Raw genomic sequence first — 23,663 nt, forward strand, 5'->3', positions numbered from 1 at the left:
AAATACCAAGTTCAATACCCCCCTCTAATTTTCATTTGTTTGATGTGTCAAACTTAAACCTTCTTTTTGCCTAAGAGGATTCGCCTATTTTGTAAAAAAAAAGTTTTTGTTCACTAAAAGAATTCTAGACCAAAACCGATACTAATTTTCATTTGTTTGATGTGTCAAACTCAAACCCTCTTTCTGTCTAAGAGGATTCAAGAGGATTCGGGACTGACAAAATATAAACCCTAATACTACAACACTTGACTTCTCTCAACTCAGACCGGCGACCACGAAAGAACATCTTCTTCTTCTCTTCTTCTCTGGAAATCTTCGGTAAATCTCGTTTACGTGTCTCTCTGTTTTCCCAATCTGAGGAACTCTGTTTTTTTTTTTTGTTTGCTGTTGCTCTGCTCTGGGGAAATTTAGAACAATTCGAAATTGCGGTTCGGCCGGAATCGAACCCGGTTATGTCTGGTTAACTTGATTGAAGAAAAAAACAAAGGAACACATTGTAATAAAAACCCTCCCCGCTTAAACCCTAGTTTCTTCTTTCTCTCCGTCGACACGACACTCTTCTTCTTCCTCTTTGTTTCCCGGTGCGATTTCTTATCTTGTTTCGATATTTTAGGGTTTTTCGTTTTTTTGGTGATTGCCTATTCAATTAATGATTTGAGTATTTTAGTTCCGACTTGACTGAGTTGTTCTTTTGTTAACCATTGATGGTTTTGATTTGCAGGTGGACTTATCAGGGCGTGGTGTGTGTTAACAAATGGGTGCCAAAGGTTCGATTTTTATCTAATTTTGGGATTCATATTTTGATTTTGAGTTTATTGGATTTGAAATTGATTAACACTTTTTATCGGATGTAGATGATATAGCAATGGATCGAAAGAGTGACAAAAAGCGTGGTAAGAAGTTGAAATCTAAGAAAGCAGAAGAAGCTGATGAGCATGATGATGACCAGAGTGTTGAAGAATTGAATGTAGATGATATAGAAACGGATCAGAAGAGCGATAAGAAACGTGGAAAGAAGAAGATGAAATCTAAGAAAGCAGAAGAAGCTGAGGAGCATGATGAGGATCAGCTCAATAGTGTTGAAGAAACTGATGTAGATGATATAGAAACGGATCAGAAGCGCGATAAGAAGCGTGGAAAGAAGAAGGTGAAGTCTAAGAAAGCAGAAGCTGAGGAGCATGAAGAACAGCTTAAGAGGCTTCAAGAAACTGTAAGTCGTCTTTGAGTGTTACATGTTTGATTGTGATGGATATATGAGTTTTTAACTTATGCGGATTTGTGTTATTTTTTTTGCCGCAGCAAGCTGATTTTTATGAGTATATGAAAGAGCATGATGCAGGGCTTCTTAAATTTGATGCTACTGAAGTCGAGGTAAGTTTGTATATTGCATATGTCAGACTTTGAAGCCAATTGTGTTCGAAGCTTTTTGTCTTTAGCGATTTTCACATTTTTTTGGTAGGATGATGCTGATGTTGAACCTGATACTGACGTAGAAGACATTGAGAAGCAAGATGATGATGTTGAAATCCCAAAGAAAGTGACTGAGCAGAAAACGATTACATTAGCGATGGTTGAATCATGGTGTGATTCAATCCGAGACGACACGAAGCTAGGTGCAGTGCGTTCTATATTGAGAGCTTATAGAACTGCCTGTCACTATGGTGATGATACCGGGGATGATCAGTACACAAAGTTTAGTGTTATGTCAAGCGCTGTGTTTAATGAGATAATGATATTTGTTCTGAGTGAAATGGACGGGATTCTTCGTAAGTTGTTGAGGTTTCCTGAAGATACTAGAGGAACAAAAGAGACTGTATTGGAACTGACAAACACAAGGCCTTGGAAGAACTATAATCATTTACTCAAATCATATCTCGGCAATTCTCTTCATGTTCTGAACCAGATGACTGACACTGAAATGATATCCTTTACTCTTCGCCGCCTAAAGCACTCATCGGTTTTTCTTGCTGCTTTCCCGAGCCTCCTAAGGAAATATATTAAGGTGTGTGTTGGAGCGAAATAGTATTCTGTTCATGTTTTTTTTACTGTCCTTTCTTTGCTCACTACACTGTTCTTTGTCCATCTAGGTTGCACTTCATTTCTGGGGAACTGGTGGTGGCGCGCTCCCTGTTGTTTCCTTGTTGTTCCTGAGAGATTTGTGCATACGCATTGGATCTGACTGTGTGGATGACTGCATCAAGGGAATGTACAAAGCATATGTGTTGAATTGCCAATTTGTGAATGCTGATAAATTGCGGCATATTTTCTTTCTTGGTAACTGCTTCATTGAGCTTATCGGCACAGATATCTCTGCATCATATCAGCATGCTTTTGTCTTCATAAGGCAACTGGCAATGATTCTGCGTGAAGCGCTTAACACCAAAACAAAAGTACTTACTTTCTCAGTAATCTTCATAAATTGAGTTCTTCTGCCAACAGTTATGTGTTGTGAAAAATTGTTGTTAACTCTTGTGTACGTACATTTGGTTGTTTTTACAGGAAGCATTTCGGAAAGTGTATCAATGGAAATTCATCCATTGCCTTGAGCTTTGGACTGGAGCTGTTTGTGCATACAGCTCTCAGTCTGAACTCAGACCAGTTGCTTATCCACTAGCCCAAATAATAACTGGTGTAGCACGACTTGTTCCCACTGCTCGCTACATTCCCCTTAGACTAAGATGTGTTCGTATGTTAAACCGGATTGCTGCTTCAACTGGTACCTTTATACCCGTCTCTGTGCTTCTTGTGGACATGTTAGAGATGAAGGAGCTCAACAGACCCCCCACTGGAGGCGTTGGCAAAGGTGTAGACTTACGAACACTACTGAAGGTAGAAACTTACTTGGTTGGGTCTTTAATAAAGAGAATAGGATGATATTTTATCCTGCAAACTATAACCATTTTGGATGTTGAAATCTCTTTCCAGGTTAGTAAACCAGCAGTGAAGACACGAGCGTTTCAGGAGGCATGTGTTTATTCTGTAGTGGAGGAGCTTGTGGAGCATTTGTCTCAGTGGAGTTGTTCCGTCGCTTTCTTTGAACTGTCATTTATTCCAACCATAAGGCTGCGTAGCTTTTCAAAGTCCACTAAAGCTGAGAGGTTTAGGAAAGAAATGAAGCAACTCATTAGCCAGGTACTTCAACTAAAAAAGAAAAAGGGCTTTACTTACGTGATGTGTCTAAGTATCTTCTACTTGCAATAAAAGAACTGACTATATTGACCTGTGTGTTGATGACTCCTTCAATATCTCTCTCGCTTATTATTATTTTCTTTGCTTTTCAGATTGAAGCTAACTCGGAATTTGTTAACAAAAAGAGAGCTTCGATTAAGTTTCTACCCAACGATCTTGCTGCTGCATCATTCCTTGAGGTTTAGTAAATCATTTCTCTTGATTCATTTGAATACTTGTTGTCTTTCTCCACGAGTATATGAACTCCTGCTGCAAAGCATATAAACATGGCTTCATTTATATTACGCTGTTTTTGAATGATTTTTGGGTCTTCTCTGTTCAGGATGAGAAGAGGTCAGGAAAAAGCCCTCTATTGCAATACGCAGAAATTATCCGCCAAAGAGCCCAGCAAAGAAACGAATCGCTGGTGGAATCAGAGTGCGTTACATTACTCTAAACTTGATCACTTTGTATATTTTCTTTTATGACTTTGACTGCTAATAATAATCCGTTTGGTTTCTCTTAGTGTTATTGTGGGAGAGAACTCAGCTGTCTTTGGAAAAAACGCACCAAGCAGTGATGAGGAAGATGATGAAGATAGGATTGAAAAGGGTGCTGCAGCTTTCAATTCCTCCTGGTTACCGGGAAGTGACCCCAAGTATGTCTTTCTTCCTCTTGAATTACAAACATATCAGGATTTCTTATGGTATGGTGTGGTAGATTATGGTGTGAATAGGGGTTGTTCCTGCAAAATTATTTCCCCCAATACAGCCATATCTAGATTGTGTCTATGTTTTAAAGTATTTTGGATAGTTACGGGTGGCTGAATTAACTTGGGGGAATGAAGATAGGAGCTGAATCTGGTCGTCTCTTATGCTTATAATGTTGATACTTTATCTGGCCGTTGTGCTATATAACCTAAAGCAAATGTGCTTGACAGAGAGAAAGAGCCAGAGGAAGAAAAGACGAAAAAGAAGAAAAGGAAGAGAGGTGGTAAGAGTAAATCAGAGAAAAAGCAGGACGAGGATGGTGCAGGAGAAGATGACGTTGTGGAGGATTTTGTGTTGAGTTCCGATGAAGAGGAAGAGGATGATCTGTTTGATATAGGAGGAGACAAAGATGATGATGAGGATGCAGCTGACGAAATTACAGATCCTGAGACAAAGACATCTAATAAGAACAATTCCAAGAAGACTAAGGGCACTTATAAGACCTGGCATAAGACTTACAAGAAGACCAAGAAGAAGAAGGCACGAGTAGCTTAGTTTTTTTGCATCTTCTTTTTGATTCTGTTGTGAGATTACTTTTTCGGATGTTTACCAAACAACAATAGACAAAATCAAATTTTGGGAAAAAGAGAAGCTAATACTCCAAATTAAATGATTGTACTAGAAATTTTTCATCATCATTATCAGAAAGATATAAGTTCGACAATGTTTTTTGATGTGCATTATGAAGATGCACCAAGTATAGAAGGCTGCTTCAATGATAGTGACATCAACGCGAACCAGGATGAACGGAGTTGACTGGTTTCTTCATTAGCGTTGCAGGCCAGCTTTGATGTAAGCTGCGTAAAGATCCCTGTGTTTCAAAACAGTACATTTCTCGTTATTATCGAAGTAAACGTGTAAAAATACTTCGGTGTTTTGTGTAAGACAAACTTACATGGAGTCCTTAATTGCAGCTATGGCAGCTTGAGCTGGAAGGAAAGCTTCAACGTCGACTTTCTTGTTCTCGTTCTTCTTGTCTAAAAGTTGTTTGTTAAGTGAAAACTGAAAATAAAGCACACAGCTAAAACAAAATTTAAAGTTAAATGCAATATGGGATGTAATGTTGTGGATACAGTCCTCAAAGAAGCGGCGGATTTCAGCTAGACGGTGAGGGGGAAGCTCATTGAGTTCTCTGTAGTGACGGAACTCAGGATCGTCGGCACATACTGCAATTATCTTGTCGTCTTTTTCACCCTGCAAGTTTCAGAAAAAAGGTGATTCATGGTTTCTTACATGACAGGGAGATAGAATTGGGTTCACGGGTTGTTGTTACCTGATCAATCATGGGCATTAGACCAATAGCACGGGCACGGAGGAATGATCCAGTTAGCACAGGCTCCTGAACAATCGTTATTCCGTTATTTCACTGTCTAATCAAAGTTTGCATGACCATAAAAGCTAAAAAGAGGCGAGAGAGAGCACCTGCATCAGCACCAGGACATCTATTGGATCACTGTCTTCACAGATAGTTCGAGGAATGAAACCGTAGTTGTGGGGGTACACAATGGATGAGTAGAGAACACGATCAACCTAGAGAGGAGAAAGATTCAGTGATCAGAGTTTTTCCTCTTATGATGATGAGTAGACTTGATGATGCATATAACCACATAATTAAACAAGAATATGAGGGATAAGAAGACAGGTATATATACTCAATCAAGCAAATCAGGTTTATACGATGCACTCAGAGACTGCCAAAGAACACTGTACCTTAATAAGGCCACTATTCTTGTCTAGCTCGTACTTAACCTTGCCACCTTTGCTAATTTCAACAACCTGGCAAAGAGTTCAAGCTCGTTTAACATTCAAAGGATCACCAGAAAGTGCTGTCTGGAAATGATGGGGAGGAAGATAATGCTTACGCAGTTGAAAACAGCAGGAGCTTCCGGACCTGAAAGATTCAACACTCACATCAAAGAAAGAACGTTTAGTTATCCAAGCAAATATGATTCATCGCAGCGACATGTATGGCTTTTACTCACATCACATGACTATTTCAAGTAGCAAAGGCAAGGATACATGCCACTTATACGAATCAGTAAGAAATACATATCATGTATCAGATGATTAACATACCAATCTCCAAGTCATGCCAAGGATGAGCAGCAGCTGATCGGTGAGTGAAGGCTGCAAAGTTTCTCTCGTTCAGGGTAACATTAGGGTTCCTGAGAGGAAATGCATAGCCCTTGGAGTTTCCTTCATCGTTGTTATCAGCCATATCGAATGTTCACTTTAACTTGCAAACAAAAGGAGAGAGTCATTCAATCATATAAATAATTATCACTAATGAACAAATCAACCATCAGAGGATATAAAAAGAACAAATCCTTTAAAGTTCCATCAGAACCCAATCTTCTAAAACATAAGTAACTTCCAGAAAGATCGGAAAGATTATTTTTCGAATAGCACACATACGAATCAAAGATTATTCACTGTTCTAATGCAACTCCATAACCATATTAAGCAACAATCTAACAACGCGAGAGGAAAAATGTATCAGCGATATACGAAGAACACAGATCCATCATCGATTTCATTAATCACACAAACCAAACACTGCGGAATCACCAAATACTGTAACCTGTACTAAGCTACATCAATCGAAAAGCCTGATAGTACTAATCTAACACAAAACAAGTAAATCCACAGATCGATCATCAGCGAAGAACAATCCAAGTTCGCGCCGCTCAAAACGAAACCGACCTTAACGAAAAAACGCAAAATCAAACGAAACCGATCCGATTCAACAAGCAGATATCAAAATCAAGCACCATTAACACCACATGATAAACAAAATGGACCTAATCGACGGATTCCGAATGAAAACAAACGAGAGAGAAGATGATCTTACAGATGCAACTTCAATCGCCCAACCGAAGAAGAGAGCTCGTAACGTTTTTTTTTTTTTTTGCTTACTTCTCTCTCTCTCTTCGTTTTAGAGAAAACAAACAAGACTGTGCAGTTACAGTAGAGCATTCGTGTGAGTGTGACTTCTTATGGCGCTTCTTTATAAGACGTTGGAAGGAGGAAGAAGGGGAAGACGATGATGACGTCACTTTTTTTTTTCCTTGGTTATTGTACATCGTCAATTGTACGATGAATCGTGTACGTTGAATTTGAAAAGGCCAATCAGATCCGACGGTTGTAGTTTTTAATATGTGTGTTGTACCTTTTAATTGAAGGAAAAAAACGAAAAAGAGACGACCTTGATGCCTTGATGTACCAAAAAAGTATCTCACTGACAACTTGTTATATGACGCGTGTCCTGAAAATTAGGCACTTTCTTTCTTTCACTAAGATTCCTCTTTTTATTTTGTTGTTTTCTAGTTTATGGTAACAATTCCTTTATTTTATTTCTCAAGATAAAGAGAGAAATCTATATCACTCATTCTTTCTTCTTTCGTATATTTTGTTTTTGGTTTTGTGTTTGGTTCAAATCACTCATTCTTTGATGCATAAGATGATAAAAATGATATTAATTAGATACTTGTCATTAAAAACTATCAAAAATACACTTTAGCAAAAATGTAGATGAATCTTTCATTGCACCATATCTTATCTTGTTAACTAGAGAATCAACTGGAGTTTTACGAATGTTAGGCGCTGATCTTGTATAGCTCATTTTGGTTTGAGGGTTGAGCTCTACCTCAAGGAAAAGAAGAAGAAGAAGAATAAATGTTAGGCAACAAAAATAAATTGTTGCAAGATTTTTCTTACCAAAATAAAAATTTCTATTCTAATATACACAAATACAAGTTGAACTCTAGACTCCACTGGCACTAGCAACAAAACTAACTCTTTTGGTATTTTTCTTTTTTCCCAAGGATCCGTCTTTCTAATATTCAAATGGGAAAAAATAAATATCATTCAGTAGTGAGGACTAACCACAAAAAAAACTGTGTTGTTGTGAGCAGTTGTTATCTGGTGACTGTCAGCTAGAATAAGAAGTCTACAATCAAAGGTTGGTAGTCATCCGAGAGAAAAGGTTAAAACTCCGGTTTAATGTCCCAAAAGAAAACAAAAAGATTCGGTTCTGGATTCTTTCAACGTTTGGTCGGGCTACTCTTATATTGAATCGAATGGACCACTGCCAAAATGTAAAATTCTTTAGTTCTCAATTTCAAGAAATGAAAATAAAAAGTTCGTGTTCCAAAAAAAAACGAAATCACAAATGTAAAGTGGGCCTACAAATAACGTAAAAAGCCCAATATGCTAAATAATTCTATAAAGCCTTTTTCTTTTCCCGGAGAGCATCTCAAAGCGTGACACGTGTCGATTATACTCCCCCCACGTCATTGAGTTTCTTCTTCTTCTTCTTTCCAAAAAAAAAACCAAGCAAACGACTTTAATACGACTAAGAAAACTTCAGACAAAACCGAGAAAAAAATTGAATTCAGTTGGTTCAAAATCATCCTAAATTTGATTTGATTCTCTTTCAGAAACTTTCATTTGGTTTCGATTTGTGTCAAGTTGATTTAGAGATCAGTGGTTGTGATTAGGGTTTATAGCCAGTTTACGATTTCAATGGAAGACGAACCAGGGAGCGAAAGTGAAGGAGACACGATAGTTGCATCACCACTTGCTAAATGGAGAATCGAATTCTCGAGATCGTTTCAGAATTACTTAGACAGATCTGCTCCTAACATTGTTCGAAGATGGCTTGTGACTTTACTCGCCGCTGTGATCTATATCTATAGGGTTTACTATGTTTATGGATACTTCGTCATCTCTTATGGTTTAGCTACTTATATCTTAAACCTTTTGATTGGTTTCCTCTCTCCTAAGGTTGATCCTGAGCTTGAAGCTTTGGATCCTGATTCTTTGCCTAGTGATGTTTCTGATGAGTATAAGCCCTTTGTTCGTCGTCTTCCTGAGTTCAAGTTCTGGTAAGATATTTCTCTTTGATGAATGTATAATCTGATTCATGGGTTTGGCTTCTCTCATGGAAAGTTTGTGTTTTTTTGCCAATCTTGTTCAAGTTCTGGTTAGTTTAGATGATGGATGGTTCTCTTGAGACAATTTGATTGATGATTGTTATGTTATTGATTAGTGTGAGATCTGATTTAGGTTTGGCTTCTCATGAAATTTGTATTTTACCAATCTTATTTTTGCTTAAGGGTTTGAATTCTCTCATGAAAGTTTTGTTTTGTTTGTTGCCAATCTTGATTCAGGTATGCGGCGACTAAGGCCTTTGTTGTTGCGTTTGTAATGACTTTCTTCTCATTCTTGGATGTACCTGTGTTCTGGCCCATCTTGTTGTGTTACTGGTTGGTTCTGTATTCTCTGACTATGAAACGCTTAATCGTGCACATGTGGAAGTATAGATACTTTCCTTTCGACGTTAGGAAGCCTGTAAAGCTGTTCAAGGTTCTTGCTGATAGTGTCCTGACCTTTTTAAGAATCAAGGTACACGATTTGTTTTGGATGTTAGTCTTGAATCTCTAGTTTGGAAAGTAAAGAGTGATGAGCAGAGATTGTTTTTGACAGAGGGATGATGGTGGAAATGATGCGCCAAGTAGCAGCAGTTCATCTCAGGGAAATGAAAAACAGGATTAGATGTAAACCATTGATCAGGTACTGATCTCTACGTGGTGATAGACGAAAGGATACAAACTAAGAAGAGAAGACTATCAAGTGTACTATCTATACTCATGTTGATGGAATATGAAAAACAAAGTTCTTACAGCTTAACAGAACTAAGAAATCTCTCTTATATTTACTCTTGCAATATTCTGATTTTCCATTGTAATGTGTAACAACAAGTGTATTTACAAATTATACGTACATTTAAATGAATTTGGGAATCACATGACTGTAGATTCTAATTCCACTGTGGACACAACTAATCACACAAAGATGTGTAGACAGCCTCCAAATACCTTGCTTGCTGTGATCGAAATCTTCTTACAGACTCTTCTCAAACAAAACCCTCCGTCTCAGTCAGAGTGTTTTCCAGATACTTAACCATCTTTGATCTTTCCTTCTCTGTGGGTTGGTTAGTGGAAGCGATTTGACGAGAATAATCCAAAATCCGCCATGGAAGCAACAACAAGAATCTTGAGCACTACTGCTCTCAATCGTCGTCTTCTTCTCAGTAAGCTCAACCTAAAACCTGACACCCGTTCGATCAAATTCACAGATCAGTTTTGTTTTCACTCACACAATGCCGTCTCCCGAAGATCATCTACCTCCGCCGCTCGTATACGTTGCTCTTCCCTTCCTCCAAACGCGAATCTCTTCAAATCTCTCTTCTTCCTAACGTCAACGTTTCGTCTCGAGAAGTCCGCCGTTCACGCTAACCCGTTCCGATCCGAACCTAACGACGGCGTCGCGGTTTGGAACAGAGCTCCGCAGATCGTGAACGGAGGTGGTAACGCGGCGATAATAGCCGGGAGCGAAGGGAAAGAGACGACTGTGGTTCTTCTCGGTTGGTTAGGAGCTAAAGCTAAACATTTGAGGAGATACGTTGAGTGGTACAACTCCAGGGGGATTAACGCTGTTACTTTCACTGTCGACGTTAGGGATTTGCTCCGGTTAGATCTTGGTCGGAGGCTTGAACGAAGGATAGCTGAGTTTGGGAACGAATTGGTTAATTGGGTATCGGGGAAAGAAGATGATGGTAGAGAGAAATGTTTGGTGTTCCACAGCTTCAGCAACACTGGTTGGCTTGTGTAGGTTGATGGAAGCCAAATCCTTCATGGATTTAGTACATTTTAATTGTGATTTTGATCTCACTTATTACTGATGATGATGATGAATTTAGTGTTGATTTGAACTAGATGATGAATTTTAAGCTATATCATTTTACTTGTGGCAGATATGGTGCTTTGCTTGAAAGCTTCATTGGTAGACAAGATTTAGTAGAAAAGATTAAGGGTTGTATTATCGATTCCGGAGGAGCAGATCCTCTAGATACCAAGGTTTGTGGTTATATAATGTTTCTCTCTTTCATCTTACCAAGATTTATAAATGCTATTCATGTTTCTCCAGTGCTTCAGTATCTCGTATTGAAAGTGGAAAGGCCAATAATGTTGTTGAAGTTGTAGGTTTTTTGCTTTCTTGAGAGAACAAGAAAATTTCGTTTTTAATTATGATTTATGCTATTGTGAAAAGCTTTGCTAGTTTGAGTTATATGTTGAAGAACTCTGTATTGACTGGAGGGATTTTTATTTTGATATCTAAGCAATTAGCTTTGTAGATGATAGATAACTCAGTACTTAGAAAAGACCATAGCTATGAGTTAAAACTGCTGATATCTTTTTGGTTCATATCCATCATTCACAGGTATATGGTACATCGGCCTATATATAACATGTGAATGTGATCTTGTTCTCTTGCAAGATATAATGTCTTAGGCATACGAGCAAGATAAAAATGAGCTTCATAGCACATGCCCTAGTTTGTTCTGAAGTCTCTTTTGTTGAAAATTGTTTCGTGTACTTGATCATTGCATAGTCTTAATAGACATCATAATCATTCGTCTTGCATAGATGAGCAATGAGTATACCTTTGCAGATTATATAGATGAACAATTTAATTATGTTCTTTTGCAGATTTGGGCAGCTGGGTTTACCGCTGCTATACTGAAGAAGCGTAGCTCCACCATAACCACAGAACCAAACAGTCCCATGAACGAAGATGATGCTTCAACCCCACAAAAGAAGGAACCTTTAGGAATGGAAAGCATGCTGCTATCATCTCTAGAGAAAGTCTTCCCCATCATCCTAAACCTCCAGGACGTCAATACGTAAGCTTCACACTACACAGTAGAACAGACCCATCTGCTTCGTGTTTGTATTTTAGGTTGATCAATCTGAGTTATATCTTCTCTGTTTCAGGAGGCTAACAAAAGTCATCAAAAAACTATATGAGAACCATCCTCCATGTCCTCAGCTCTATCTTTACAGCTCCGGAGACAAAGTAGTGCCGTCTCATTCCGTTGAGCTCCGCGTCCGAGAACAACAGAAGTTGGGAAGAAACATACATTCTTTCAACTTCAAGTCCTCTCCTCATGTCGATCATTACCGCAACTTTCCTGACTTGTATTCCTCACAGCTTCGCAACTTCTTGGAAGAGTGCTTCACCCCCACAAAACAACAAGCTCTTTGATTTTGTTTTTGGAATATATATATATATATATATATCTTGTTTCCACAGTATCTTTGTAGCCTGGTTTATGTGTATTTTTCTTGACTCAGTGATTATGGAAACGCATGAGAAATATTTGATATCAAAAGAAGTATTTTCAAAATTTTAATAGTGGAAGTCACTGAGTTTGTCTGTTTTGGTTCACGTACTAAACCGGTGCGTAGGAAGACAAGCTAAATCGACCGGTTTGTTGTCTCTATCAAACCAAACAAAACCAAACCAAACCAGCGGGTTCCTTAATTTTTCTATCTTCCCAAATCAAAAATAACAGAGACGAACCCGTAAAAATCTTCAAGGTGCGCGCCGATGAAGAACTACTGAGATTATTATTATACAATAATTGGCTGGTTTAGACTCTTCTGATCTTCGAATATGGCGACTGCGGAAGAGACGACGTTGTCTCCGGCGAATTCGTTCGGTTCTGTGGTTCTCGGCGGAACGTTTGATCGATTACACGATGGGCATCGAATGTTCCTTAAGGTAAATTGGGTTTTAATTTTCTTGGATTAATTGAGAAATCGAACTAGTTTATTGAATTGTTGTGGTGGGAATATAACCAGGCGGCTGCAGAGCTGGCCAGGGATCGGATCGTAGTTGGAGTATGTGATGGTCCAATGTTGACTAATAAGCAAGTAAGCGACCACACCTTTAATCTTTTTCTTTGCTTAGATTTGTAGCTAAGTTTAGTTGCTTTGATTGATTTTGACTTGGAGTGATGTTGTTGTTACTTATGAGCAAAATGCAAAAGAAGAACCTTTTTGAACATCTTTGCTAAAAAGTCTGAAACTTCTATGCTTTGTTGATGAGTTGTTTCGAGGTCTCATTTCATTCTTTTTTGTGGATACAGTTCACTGAAATGATACAACCCATTGAAGAAAGGATGCGTAATGTGGAGAACTATGTCAAGGTAGTTTCATCCATAATGTGGAACTTCTCGTTTTGTTTTATATTAGGTACTCCACATAGTATTCTTCAATGGACGCTTTACTTGTCTTTGCTATTACATGTGGATCATTTTTAGTGAAAAGTGAAAAGGAGTAGAAAAAAAAAAAGTAAAAGATGAAATAGGCTTTCTCGTTTTTAACTTTTCTCCATGTCCTTGTTGTGTAGTCTATTAAGCCCGAGCTGGTTGTACAAGCTGAACCTATTACGGATCCATATGGTCCTTCTATCGTTGATGAAAATTTGGAAGCTATTGTTGTCAGGTTTACACCATCTCTATCTATTGATCTTTTTTGCACATGTTCTTCTATTCCATTTCCATGGTTAAAGACTCTTGTAACTAAACATCATCTACAGCAAAGAGACATTACCTGGTGGGTTGTCAGTCAACAGAAAAAGAGCAGAAAGAGGGCTTTCACAACTTAAGGTTTGTTCCTTTTTATTCCACCAACAGCCTTATCTGACTGTGACCTCCTGATGCATTTTAAGATCTTCAATCATCATCACTTGAACCAATCTTTCTTGGACATGCTTTTGCAGATTGAAGTTGTGGAAATAGTTGCTGATGGCTCGAGTGGAAATAAGATAAGTTCGAGTACTCTGAGGAAGTTGGAGGCTGAGAAAGCCGAGAAACAAAAACAACCCGCAGAAGAAAAAACATTGTAAACTCATCATGCTTAAACTCTCTCAACTTTGTTTGTAACTTAATACACTTATGTATACTTCAAATTAAAATGCTGTAAATTGGATGAAACCGATCAATAAAGGTCCAAGCTTTGCATTCCCTAACTCGGAACAAGAACTAGTCATATGTAAAATCAACTTTGTTTGTTATTGGAATACGTTTGTGTGTGTGTATTCATTAGATTGATGATATTCCTCGCAACATCAATAAAGGGTAAAGACTTTTGCATACCTTTGACTGAAACGGTCTCGTTTATGTTTGTATCTTAGAAAACGACAACGTTTACAAATGAAACATGAGTCCTAATCGGAACAGAAACGTTTATCAAAGCAACGGCTCTTTTGTAGTTAATAAAAAGAGCAACTTTTTTGAATAACAAATCTTTGAAACTGAAAAAATCGGATTCTTGTAGATCTTCTTTATAACTTCCCCATATCTCTCTTCCTTCTCTTTTAAAATTTGAATCATTCTTCTGATATCACAAAGGAGCGCACACAGAGAGAGAGAGAGAAGCCAAGTTGAGAGAGAAACGGTTCCTTGTTTAACAAGCACTTCTTAGGTAATGATCTCTGATCTCTTCTTCTTTCTCTTCGATCTTTAGGGTTTCTTAGTTTTAGCCATTGTTGAATCGCGTTTACTCTCTCTCTCTCTCTCTTTTGCAGTTCTTTCTCCCGAAGAAAACTGAAACATCCCGTTTCAGAGATAACGAAGATCCTTACTCTGTTTCACAAACCCCATCACCGTAATGATCTGTTCTGTTCTTATCTCCTCTGTTTCGTTTCGAATCTTCACATTGATTTCGTGATTCTGATCATTTTCTTTTTTCTGTTTCTTGTTCTAGGGTTGTACAAGAGAAGATGAATGATCTAATGACGAAATCGTTCTTAAGTTATGTTGAATTGAAGAAACAAGCGAAGAAAGATATGGAATCTGATCGTGATTTGGAGAAAGGTGAAGACTTTAAGTTCGATTTCAGCCCAGCGGATGAAGAGAACCTCTCTGGTTTCTTCCAAGAAATCGAAACCATCAAAACCCTAATCGAAGAGATCACTCATCTCTTACTCGATCTCCAAAACCTAAACGAAGAGACCAAATCTACTCACAGCGCCAAGATCTTACGCGGGTTAAGAGACAGGATGGAATCAAACATCGTCACCATCTCTCGCAAGGTCAACAGAGTCAAAACCCTAATCGAGGCTTTGGAGAGGAGCAACGTCGCGAACCGTGCGAGTTTCAAGGAAGGGTCTTGCGTGGACAGGACAAGAACTTCGATAACTAATGGAGTTAGGGCGAAACTGAGAGATACGATGAGTGAGTTCCATCGTCTGAGGGAAAAGATCTTTGCTGATTACAGAGAAGATCTCAAAAGGAAGTATTTTTTAGCGACTGGTGAAGAACCAAGTAATGAGGACATGGAGAAGATGATCTCTGGATCTGGGTCTGGTTCTGATTTGGTTAAGACGTTTGAAGTGAGGCCAGAGATGGATTTGAAGACTAAAGAGAGACATGAAGCGGTGAATGATATCAAGAGGAGTCTTAACAGGCTTCATCAAGTGTTTCTTGACATGGCTGTTCTTGTTGAGACTCAGGGAGATCGGATTGATGACATTGAAGCTAATGTGGCTAATGCAGGGAGCTATGTCAGTGGAGGAACCAACAGTTTGTATTATGCTAATCAGATGAAGAAGAAGACTAAGAGTTGGGTTCTTTGGGTTTCGATTTTGGGTGTTCTTATTCTCCTTGTGTGTGTCATCTCAATGCTTGCTTCTCGTTGAGTGTTTTTGAGGAGAGATTTGGTTGCTTCATTTGTTCTTTTGAATGATCTCAATTTGAGAGATACTGCACTGTTCTAATCTCTATTCTCAGTAAGATGTTTTCATGATTTGTGTATGATCAGAAACTTCATGTTTTGAAACTATGAAACTTCTTGACTCTGTATTTGAATTTCAGGTTTTGATTTGATGAATCTTTCTTTGTTCACAGATCTTTTGTGTTTGATCATATCACCAAACTTGAATTGACTGGCTTAACTTAAGAGACAAGTACACGAGATTATGTTCCTATTGGGATAGTTAGATATCTGAAGTGTTCTGAATCGAGACAAAAGTTTATAATTAATTGACAAGATTGGACTACTAGTAGAGTAGAGAGATACAACAAGAATCAAACAAAATTTGGTGAGATTTGACAAAGATGTGGTACAAACAATAGAAAACAAACTAATGGAAATGGATATAGACGAAGTTTGAGACTTGGTTAACTTAACTGTTAAACCTATTTTTAAGTTGGTTTACTAAAATTAGTACATAACAACTAGTTGATTCTCTTTTAGATGAGATGATTGGCTGATCACTTGCTGTTTCAGTAATTACTTTTTGCATCTACCATTTACGTCAACTAGTCAGTAAACCAAGGTATACTAAAATTTTCAATTGACTAGCAGATTTTGAGAACATTGACTAAGAAAAGAGTGATGGGGTAATGGTAAGTGAAATTGACAAGTGTAAGATGGCAAAAACATATGGTTCCCAATCTTATCAAAAATTTTATCAATCTCAAATGGACAAACACACAAAACTGGAATCAATACCCATCATGCTTTTTCTTCTTCTTTTCTTTATGGACCCATACACATAACTTATATATGCATTTGTGAATTACATAATATCTACTTCACACTTTGTATACACAAATATTTATGAGTGTATATATATGTAGGATAGAATTGTGGTTAGTGGTCCACACACACCAAACATGAGCCACTCCCTCTTAAGTTTTAATTAGTCCTCCTGATTGTAATTTTCAATGATTCATGTATTTAGCTTTTAAAATGTAATGATTCTCATCTTCTAAAAAGCTGTTTGCTTAGTATCTTTCATAGCCTCTTCAGTCGCTTCAACATCATCATAACTTTAATGGAGAGAATGTGGTGAATAACTAATACTTATATGTCAAGATGAATGGAATTAATCATTAGACTGCATTTTGTAACATTGCAAATGTAAAATGAAGAATACATATAGAAGAAAAAAACCTAAATTAGAAAATATATTACTGTAGAAAGTTGATTTTTTTTTTTGGAAAACTAACCTATTTAAAGTTGTTTTTTGGTGAAGTTAAAAGTTAAATTTTTGTATTAACGTAACTGTGTTTTGTTTAACGAAGATCATTAAAAATTTGAGAATTTGTTAGAAATATCTCTTTTTGATATATATCTTTTAAAAATTCCATTTTTTGGAACATTTTCATTTTTGCCCTCTTTTACACAATTACATTATGTTAAATTAATTTTAAAATTTTTTCTTTTTGGTTTAGGTTATCTATTTTACATTTAGGATATAGTTTTTAGAGGTAGAGTTTAGTATTTAGGTTTTACTGTTTAGAATTTAGTCATTTTATATATTAAAAAGGGTATTTTGAAAATCAACATTAAGAAAGTATATTTTTTAAAAGTGACATAGAGAAAGAGATATTTTTGAAAATCCCTCCCTAAGATTCTATAATTTACTCATCTGAACTAAGCTATATAATTTTCTTGAACATTACCAAAAAATTTCTACCGGATTATTGAATCAGAATTTCAGTAAAAAGATTTTCGAGCATTAGTGGAATCCTGACTTCTCAAAAGATTTTTGTTGTTGTTGTTCTATAAATTCATTTCTGGTCAACATCTTAAAGTCTTTGGAAGATAAATGTCAAGTTCATCATCTGCCCCTTCACCCAAATTACCAAAAAATAATATAGTTTTGGCTATAAATTAAATCTAGAAACTGATGCAATATTATTTGGATTCTACAAATTAGATCTACATATTATCTATTTTTAATGCGAGATATAAAATATTAATGGAGATGAGTTTAATCTAAATATAGTGTTTGGAGTAAGATTAAAGTACCATTGAAGTTGGTCTTAAAACATTCACAACATGCTTCTTTGTTATACTCTATCAGTGCTAAACATTCACGATCGTACGTATAATCATTCAAATTTCAAAGGCATAATTAAAAAATGTAATAGAGTTTTGTACTAGTGTTGTTATTGTGTTAATGTTCATATAAGTATCATGTTGGCAGAAAATTACTATTTTGATTTAAGATAATTAATTAATTATAATAGTTTTTTCAGAAAATCAATCATATGGCTATGGTGGTGGAGAATAATGATATTTTCGGGTATACGATTCATTAGGTTTTGTAGGTACCACATAACAAAAGTCATCAAAAATTTAATATGTCAGTAATTGTCAAACAAATGTATGAAAAAGTTGATTAGGTGGCTGGTGGCATATTGATATACTGTTCAACAATATCATAAAATTATAATATCATCACTTCCTAGAGTTTGATCTTTACCCCCTGCAGTATCAAGCTTTGAAATTTTTAAAAGACTTTCTCATATATATAGTTAAATGTATATAATGGACAAAACAATAAATATATGCATGGTGTCAAAATGGGTGGCTTGAGATAGATATAGAGATCTAGTATGAAGTTTTAATTATGTAAATTGATATATCATACATACGTGATGTGTGTATCATCATTTATAAAATATGTCACATTGTTGGATAAGGTCAAAAAATATGAAGGAAGTACGTATGTTCAAGGAAATATTATTTGTGTTTAGCAACAAATATAATTTCTCTTGTCAACGAAATATATATTTAGGTATGGATTAGAACTAGATTTGTTGACTTTATCTTGTAATTACCATTTTTCATATATATGACAAATATATTTTCATGAAAACAAAACATTTAAGGTCCGGAAAATACAAACACTAATTATATACAATAAAACATAAAGAAAAAACATTGATAAAAAGTTTTGTAAATCAAGCAAGAGACTAACTATTACAAAACAAGTTGGTAGTCGTATCCAAGCGTACTAACGTATATGCAAATTGTCCACAGATTAAGAGAAGTTGTCTTGAGGGAATATAATTAGATTAAGAAAGAAAACTAAAGTTGAATATCGTACTTAGCAAGAGAATATGTACTTTTTGTTAAAGAAATATATGTTATGGATGTGGATTAGACTAAGTTAAGCCTTATAAGAAGAGTGTTAGACTAATTATATATTGATTGTGATATCCTGATTGCGACTTTTCATAAAATAAGAGATATTTATCATGAAAATGAAATAAAATCTATCTCTTATGAAAACTAAGAAAATATCTCCAACTTCTATCTAATTAAAGAAAACAAAAACATTGGTAACAAAACAGTTTCATAAGAAGAAGATAATAACTATAAAGGTTCATAAGACAGATGTTTTATCCAACTTATAGTTATTAGTAAGAAATTAACGGACGAAAACATATGAGTTGTATTTTCCAATCTACTGAACTGAAAACAAGAAAAAAACCAGTAATCCAAAAAAATTCTCGACTTGTTTTGTTAATTTTTTTTCTTAAAGCTTTATTTTGTCGGCTAATTCTAAAGGGTTTCTTGATATAAATAGTAATATTATTTACCGACCAAATATGTTATTGCCACATGCAGTAAGTCATTATCAATTAAAGCCAGGTCTTATCATATAAGGCTTCTTCTAATTATTCAACTAACTAAACAATTAAACTTTATTACAAGTTAAAAATATTTTTTCCGACCAAAACTAATTTGTTAATACAGTATTAAAATGTTTTAATTATAATTTGGAGTTTTCTATCTCCCCTTTAAACGTTTCTTTGAAAACTATAAGAAAAAGCGAAGACTTCGGATCCTTTCTTTCTCAAATTTGTAAGAAGAGAGAGAGAGAGAGGGTACGTTTACGTTTTTGGTGGTGACCACTCCTTTTATCTTTTACCTGCGGTGAGATCGGCGGCGGACTCAAGACGACGGGAGTCATGCGGAGATAGTCACTGACGAATCCGTTCTTCTTCCCCGGAGACGACGAGAGCATCGAAGAATCTGTCAAGAAAACAGCCAATGTTTGCCTCTGATTCTTCTTTTTCTCTATCCGTTCTTGTCTCTCGGATCCGGTGAAGAAGCTGCCCGCTGATCTCATCTTTGCAGTTTTTAAAAGTTTTCGTCTTTTGAATCCATCGATTCCATTTGAGGTTTGTTTTCAATTCTCTTTCACATTTGTGGCACAAGGCTCTTCTTCTTCCTCTGTTTCTGGATCTGTTGTGTTTTCTGAATTGGATTTGAGGAGCTTCAATAGTTAATAAGTTGGGAGTAATGTGAATCTGAGATTGTTCTAGATTGGTTCTCATGTGCATAGATCATGTTTTTATCTTTTGGGTTTGTCAAAGTGTCTAGCTTTAGATTATAAAAACCTGAACTTTGTTATGTCAAAGTGTTGAGCTTTTGTTTTGTTTCCTTTGTGTGATTGCAGTTATTGGGGGGTTTATTGGTATGCTGAAAAGAGATGTCGTTGAAAAGCATCCTTCGTGATCTGAAGGAAGTGAGGGATGGACTTGGAGGTATCTCGAAGCGTAGTTGGTCAAAGTCGTCTCACATTGCTCCTGATCAAACAACAACACCTCTGGAAAACATACCGCAGAGCCCATGGGCTTCTTTGCCGCCTGAGCTGCTTCACGACATAATCCGGAGGGTTGAAGAGAGTGAGACGTCTTGGCCTGCTCGAGCAGCCGTGGTCTCTTGTGCTTCTGTCTGTAAATCATGGAGAGGAATCACTATGGAGATTGTGAAGATCCCTGAGCAGTGTGGGAAGCTCACTTTTCCAATCTCATTGAAACAGGTAAAGGAACTTCACCGGTTCTTTTCAAAGCTCTCAGTCTCATGTTGCTTATCTAAACTTCTTGTTTGATTGTGAGCAGCCGGGGCCTCGAGACTCTCCAATTCAATGCTTTATAAAGAGGAACAGAGCAACCGCTACATATATTCTCTACTATGGCTTGATGCCTTGTGAGTGTGATCTTTATTTCAAGTTCAAGAAATTGCTGTCCAATGATGTAGAAATGGTTGTTCTGACGATAATGATCCTTTTTCGAGTTTCAGCTGAGACGGAGAATGACAAATTGTTGTTAGCAGCAAGAAGGATTAGAAGAGCGACGTGCACGGATTTTATTATCTCACTGTCTGGTAAAAACTTCTCACGCAGCAGCAGCACTTATGTTGGCAAATTAAGGTAACTATCCCGAGTTCTTTCCACCTGCATCAAGTCTTAACAATCGAAAAGCTCCTTTTTCTAAACAGTCTGTACTTATATTGTGGAATAGGTCTGGTTTTTTGGGAACCAAGTTCACAATATATGACAACCAAACAGCATCATCCACAACACAAGCTCAACCTAACAGAAGGCTTCACCCCAAGCAAGCGGCCCCTAAATTACCTGCTAGTAGCTCTACCGTAGGAAACATTACCTACGAGCTCAATGTTCTTCGCACAAGGGGACCTAGAAGAATGCATTGCGCTATGGATTCTATACCCCTCTCTTCTGTTATTGCTGAACCATCAGTAGTTCAAGGCATAGAAGTATCTTCGTCGCCTTCACCAAAAGAAAAAAGCAGCGCAACAGACAGAGAGATCCCTGATATCTCCCCAAGCTTAAGGGACCAGCCGCTGGTTCTCAAAAACAAATCTCCACGATGGCACGAGCAATTGCAGTGCTGGTGCCTCAACTTCAAGGGGAGGGTAACCGTGGCTTCAGTTAAAAACTTCCAGCTTGTGGCAGACATTGACACTTCATTGGAAGCGCCGCCTGAAGAACATGAGAGAGTGATTTTACAGTTTGGCAAAATCGGTAAGGACATTTTCACCATGGATTATCGCTACCCTCTCTCTGCTTTTCAAGCCTTTGCTATATGCATCAGCAGCTTTGACACCAAACCGGCTTGTGAAGGGTAAAGCTAACCCCCTTGAGTAAAATCCATCTCCGGAAATCATCATAGAAGGCTTTTCGTATCTTTAGGTTTCAATGTTCAATTCACGAAAAGTTCTTTGTATGTAGAATGTTGTAGCTCTTTTGAACTATGCTTCTGTTTGATGGGGCACTCGGTGGATAAGCTTAATGATGATGTTATATTACATATCCAATGTAATATATAAACAGAAGCCATTACAAAACACAACATATGAAACTCTTGAGCTTCAAAACCTAACGTGACTACAACAAACCCATCCCCCAATACCAGTGGTCTCTTTCACAGTCCATGTTCTTCAAACTTCTCCTGGCCAAAGTTCTCATCTCAGTGTTGAATAAGTTAGAAACTCCATTGACGTAAACTGAAATGGTTGGCGCGGAATAGGATTTCTGCAATTGCAAAGATCAAAAGTCACGCCAAGAAAATCACAAAAGCATATGATGTGCACAGTTTAAGTGAAGGAGAGAAGGGACTCACGGTCTAGGGCCGTAAACTTTGATCTGACGGATATGAGTATCTCTCCCGTTAAGGTGATTCGACAAAATGGCTATTTGCAACATAAATGTATTGACAAAAGTTTCCCTGAGAAGAGAGGACAAATGGTTAAAACTTACCAGCTCAATGCGTAGTAGTAACCAACAGAAACAAATCATTCATGACAGCAGAAGTTAGTTTACACCTTTACTAAGTGACACCTCAAAAAGCTAATACAACTTGCTAGCTAAAGACATGTCTAAACTTGGTAGCTAGCAGACTTTCTCTAATCATAGAACTAACATTGTAGCAAACACCCCTCCTCATCATTCTCAGCAGCTAGCTAGATTCTTGTAAAGAGACAACCACAAAACCATACTTGGATAAGAAACAAACATACCGTGGATCAGTTCCAGAGAGAGATAAGCAAACCCAACCAGTTGGTTTAACAAGCTCCACACTTTTAATCTCCTAAACAATTAATAAGTAACAACACAACATGAAATATCAATCCATCAAAAGTTAGAGAACCCATTTCTTTCTACAGAAGAAGATCTAAGCAAAAGCTATTATTACCTTTAAGTTATGAAAACCATCACCAGCTCGAATAGAGATTTTACTAGGCGTATAGCTCTCATCAAGCTTAAAGTCAACGTACAGAACCACTAACTTTCAAAATTCAAAACAAAAAGGGGTCAAAATCAAATACCCACGAAAGATCTAAGCAAAACAGATTGATAAACCATACCTGCAATTTCACTTTCTTCTGGAATTGAATGTTAATCAGATGTGGTTGTAACCCATCTGATCTACAAATTCAGAAACAAACAAAAAACAAAAGTCGAGTCATTTAACTTAAAAGAGAGATGAAATTTAAAGGGTTTTGTCTTAACTGCCAATAAGTCTCGAGATTGTCGTCGCGGAGAGTGGTGACGCCATTGCCAGGCTTACAAGAGCTCACACTCCAAGCTGCGTTTTTGCTCATCTCTCTCAGATCTTCTTCTATGATTAGCTTATCGTTTCCTCCTCTGATTTTTCCTTCTTCTTCCGATTCCGATGACTCTGTCGCCATAGCTCCCCCCTCTCCGAGATCTTAGATTCGAAATTTTGAGAATCGTCCACCTAAAACCCTCCAACGAGGTTTTGAATTTGTCACCCTTCTCTCTTTGGCTCATAGACAAACGTCGTGTCGTTAATGTGCGCTTGAAACGGCATTATGTTTGTTATTGTTAAATGGAAACGACATGATAGTTTATTTTCTGAGTAAAAGAGAGAATTAGCCCTGGGCATTCGGGTCCTCGGGTCGGATATGGGTAAGAACCGATTGGGTCCGGGTCTTTCGGTTATGCAAATTTTTTATCCATTTAAGAACTGAGAAGATTCGGTTCAGATATCGGTTCGGTTTTTCTCGGTTTTGGGTCGGTTCGGTTCTGTAATTTTTGGAACCAAATTGTATCCAAAACTCGAATACCCAAACTTTTTTTCGGGTAAAATGGACCCATTTGTACCCACATGTAGCATAATACACGAAAATGAAAACAAAAACCTGAGACAAGTTTAAAACTTCTAGTCTTCTAAGTTTCAAACTTCAAACATCAAACATCAAAGACAAAGACCAACAAAAGTCACACTCTCGAAGTTCAGAC

General features: G+C 37.1%; 8 protein-coding genes across 15 annotated transcripts; 6 read left to right on the forward strand and 2 right to left on the reverse strand.

The window, feature by feature from the left end:
* Positions 1-33: 33 nt before the first annotated feature.
* LOC104747661 (nucleolar complex-associated protein 2) lies at positions 34-4,602 on the forward strand. 4 transcript variants are annotated; one of them, XM_010469334.3, is made up of 12 exons: positions 34-581; positions 722-767; positions 855-1,210; positions 1,300-1,371; positions 1,460-2,002; positions 2,088-2,390; positions 2,500-2,829; positions 2,926-3,132; positions 3,282-3,368; positions 3,512-3,606; positions 3,695-3,826; positions 4,109-4,602. In XM_010469334.3, exons 2-12 carry the CDS (start codon positions 755-757, stop codon positions 4,431-4,433), a joined length of 2,463 nt encoding a protein of 820 aa, XP_010467636.1. In that variant the 5' UTR covers positions 34-581; positions 722-754; the 3' UTR covers positions 4,434-4,602. The 4 variants fall into 4 exon arrangements, with proteins under 4 accessions (XP_010467636.1, XP_010467638.1, XP_087343049.1 ...); XM_010469336.3 differs by having other exon boundaries at positions 127-318; XM_087486923.1 differs by having other exon boundaries at positions 196-318; positions 864-1,210.
* LOC104747660 (soluble inorganic pyrophosphatase 2) lies at positions 4,513-7,178 on the reverse strand. Of its 3 annotated transcripts, none has more exons than XM_010469332.3 (9): positions 6,790-7,178; positions 6,015-6,174; positions 5,801-5,829; positions 5,649-5,714; positions 5,361-5,468; positions 5,212-5,277; positions 5,012-5,132; positions 4,834-4,915; positions 4,513-4,749 (listed from the first exon to the last, which is right to left on the reverse strand). In XM_010469332.3, exons 2-9 carry the CDS (start codon positions 6,154-6,156, stop codon positions 4,707-4,709), a joined length of 657 nt encoding a protein of 218 aa, XP_010467634.1. In that variant the 5' UTR covers positions 6,157-6,174; positions 6,790-7,178; the 3' UTR covers positions 4,513-4,706. The 3 variants fall into 3 exon arrangements, with proteins under 3 accessions (XP_010467634.1, XP_087343050.1, XP_087343051.1); XM_087486924.1 differs by having other exon boundaries at positions 6,015-6,168; positions 6,790-6,989; XM_087486925.1 differs by having other exon boundaries at positions 6,015-6,221; positions 6,740-6,920.
* A 986-nt stretch (positions 7,179-8,164) lies between these two features.
* On the forward strand, positions 8,165-9,745 carry LOC104767184 (protein RER1D). Its single transcript, XM_087487814.1, has 3 exons — positions 8,165-8,824; positions 9,110-9,344; positions 9,426-9,745. The coding sequence occupies exons 1-3, from the start codon at positions 8,463-8,465 to the stop codon at positions 9,492-9,494; spliced, it is 666 nt and encodes a 221-aa protein (XP_087343940.1). The 5' UTR covers positions 8,165-8,462; the 3' UTR covers positions 9,495-9,745.
* A 75-nt stretch (positions 9,746-9,820) lies between these two features.
* On the forward strand, positions 9,821-12,189 carry LOC104747663 (uncharacterized). Of its 2 annotated transcripts, none has more exons than XM_010469338.3 (4): positions 9,821-10,609; positions 10,756-10,858; positions 11,492-11,685; positions 11,777-12,189. In XM_010469338.3, exons 1-4 carry the CDS (start codon positions 9,975-9,977, stop codon positions 12,045-12,047), a joined length of 1,203 nt encoding a protein of 400 aa, XP_010467640.2. In that variant the 5' UTR covers positions 9,821-9,974; the 3' UTR covers positions 12,048-12,189. The 2 variants fall into 2 exon arrangements, with proteins under 2 accessions (XP_010467640.2, XP_087343939.1); XM_087487813.1 differs by having other exon boundaries at positions 9,872-10,613.
* A 131-nt stretch (positions 12,190-12,320) lies between these two features.
* LOC104748842 (phosphopantetheine adenylyltransferase) lies at positions 12,321-13,886 on the forward strand. The gene is made up of 6 exons (XM_019236832.2): positions 12,321-12,566; positions 12,647-12,718; positions 12,934-12,993; positions 13,197-13,291; positions 13,386-13,455; positions 13,569-13,886. The coding sequence occupies exons 1-6, from the start codon at positions 12,459-12,461 to the stop codon at positions 13,692-13,694; spliced, it is 531 nt and encodes a 176-aa protein (XP_019092377.2). The 5' UTR covers positions 12,321-12,458; the 3' UTR covers positions 13,695-13,886.
* Positions 13,887-14,032: 146 nt separating this feature from the next.
* LOC147927304 (syntaxin-112) lies at positions 14,033-15,695 on the forward strand. 2 transcript variants are annotated; one of them, XM_087487816.1, is made up of 3 exons: positions 14,033-14,272; positions 14,376-14,455; positions 14,555-15,695. In XM_087487816.1, exon 3 carries the CDS (start codon positions 14,571-14,573, stop codon positions 15,486-15,488), a length of 918 nt encoding a protein of 305 aa, XP_087343942.1. In that variant the 5' UTR covers positions 14,033-14,272; positions 14,376-14,455; positions 14,555-14,570; the 3' UTR covers positions 15,489-15,695. The 2 variants fall into 2 exon arrangements, with proteins under 2 accessions (XP_087343942.1, XP_087343941.1); XM_087487815.1 differs by lacking the exon at positions 14,033-14,272 and having other exon boundaries at positions 14,317-14,455.
* A 3,640-nt stretch (positions 15,696-19,335) lies between these two features.
* LOC104747665 (tubby-like F-box protein 2) lies at positions 19,336-21,710 on the forward strand. The gene is made up of 5 exons (XM_010469340.3): positions 19,336-19,773; positions 20,052-20,417; positions 20,497-20,584; positions 20,678-20,807; positions 20,899-21,710. The coding sequence occupies exons 2-5, from the start codon at positions 20,085-20,087 to the stop codon at positions 21,524-21,526; spliced, it is 1,179 nt and encodes a 392-aa protein (XP_010467642.2). The 5' UTR covers positions 19,336-19,773; positions 20,052-20,084; the 3' UTR covers positions 21,527-21,710.
* Positions 21,682-23,222, reverse strand: LOC104747664 (anaphase-promoting complex subunit 10). The gene is made up of 6 exons (XM_010469339.3): positions 22,911-23,222; positions 22,766-22,826; positions 22,594-22,686; positions 22,418-22,488; positions 22,021-22,125; positions 21,682-21,932 (listed from the first exon to the last, which is right to left on the reverse strand). Exons 1-6 carry the CDS (start codon positions 23,087-23,089, stop codon positions 21,863-21,865), a joined length of 579 nt encoding a protein of 192 aa, XP_010467641.1. The 5' UTR covers positions 23,090-23,222; the 3' UTR covers positions 21,682-21,862.
* Positions 23,223-23,663: the final 441 nt, after the last annotated feature.

The sequence above is a fragment of the Camelina sativa genome, chromosome 15 (assembly GCF_030686135.1).
Source record: "Camelina sativa cultivar CO46 ecotype springtype chromosome 15, ASM3068613v1".
NCBI classification, from domain to species: Eukaryota; Viridiplantae; Streptophyta; class Magnoliopsida; order Brassicales; family Brassicaceae; genus Camelina; species Camelina sativa.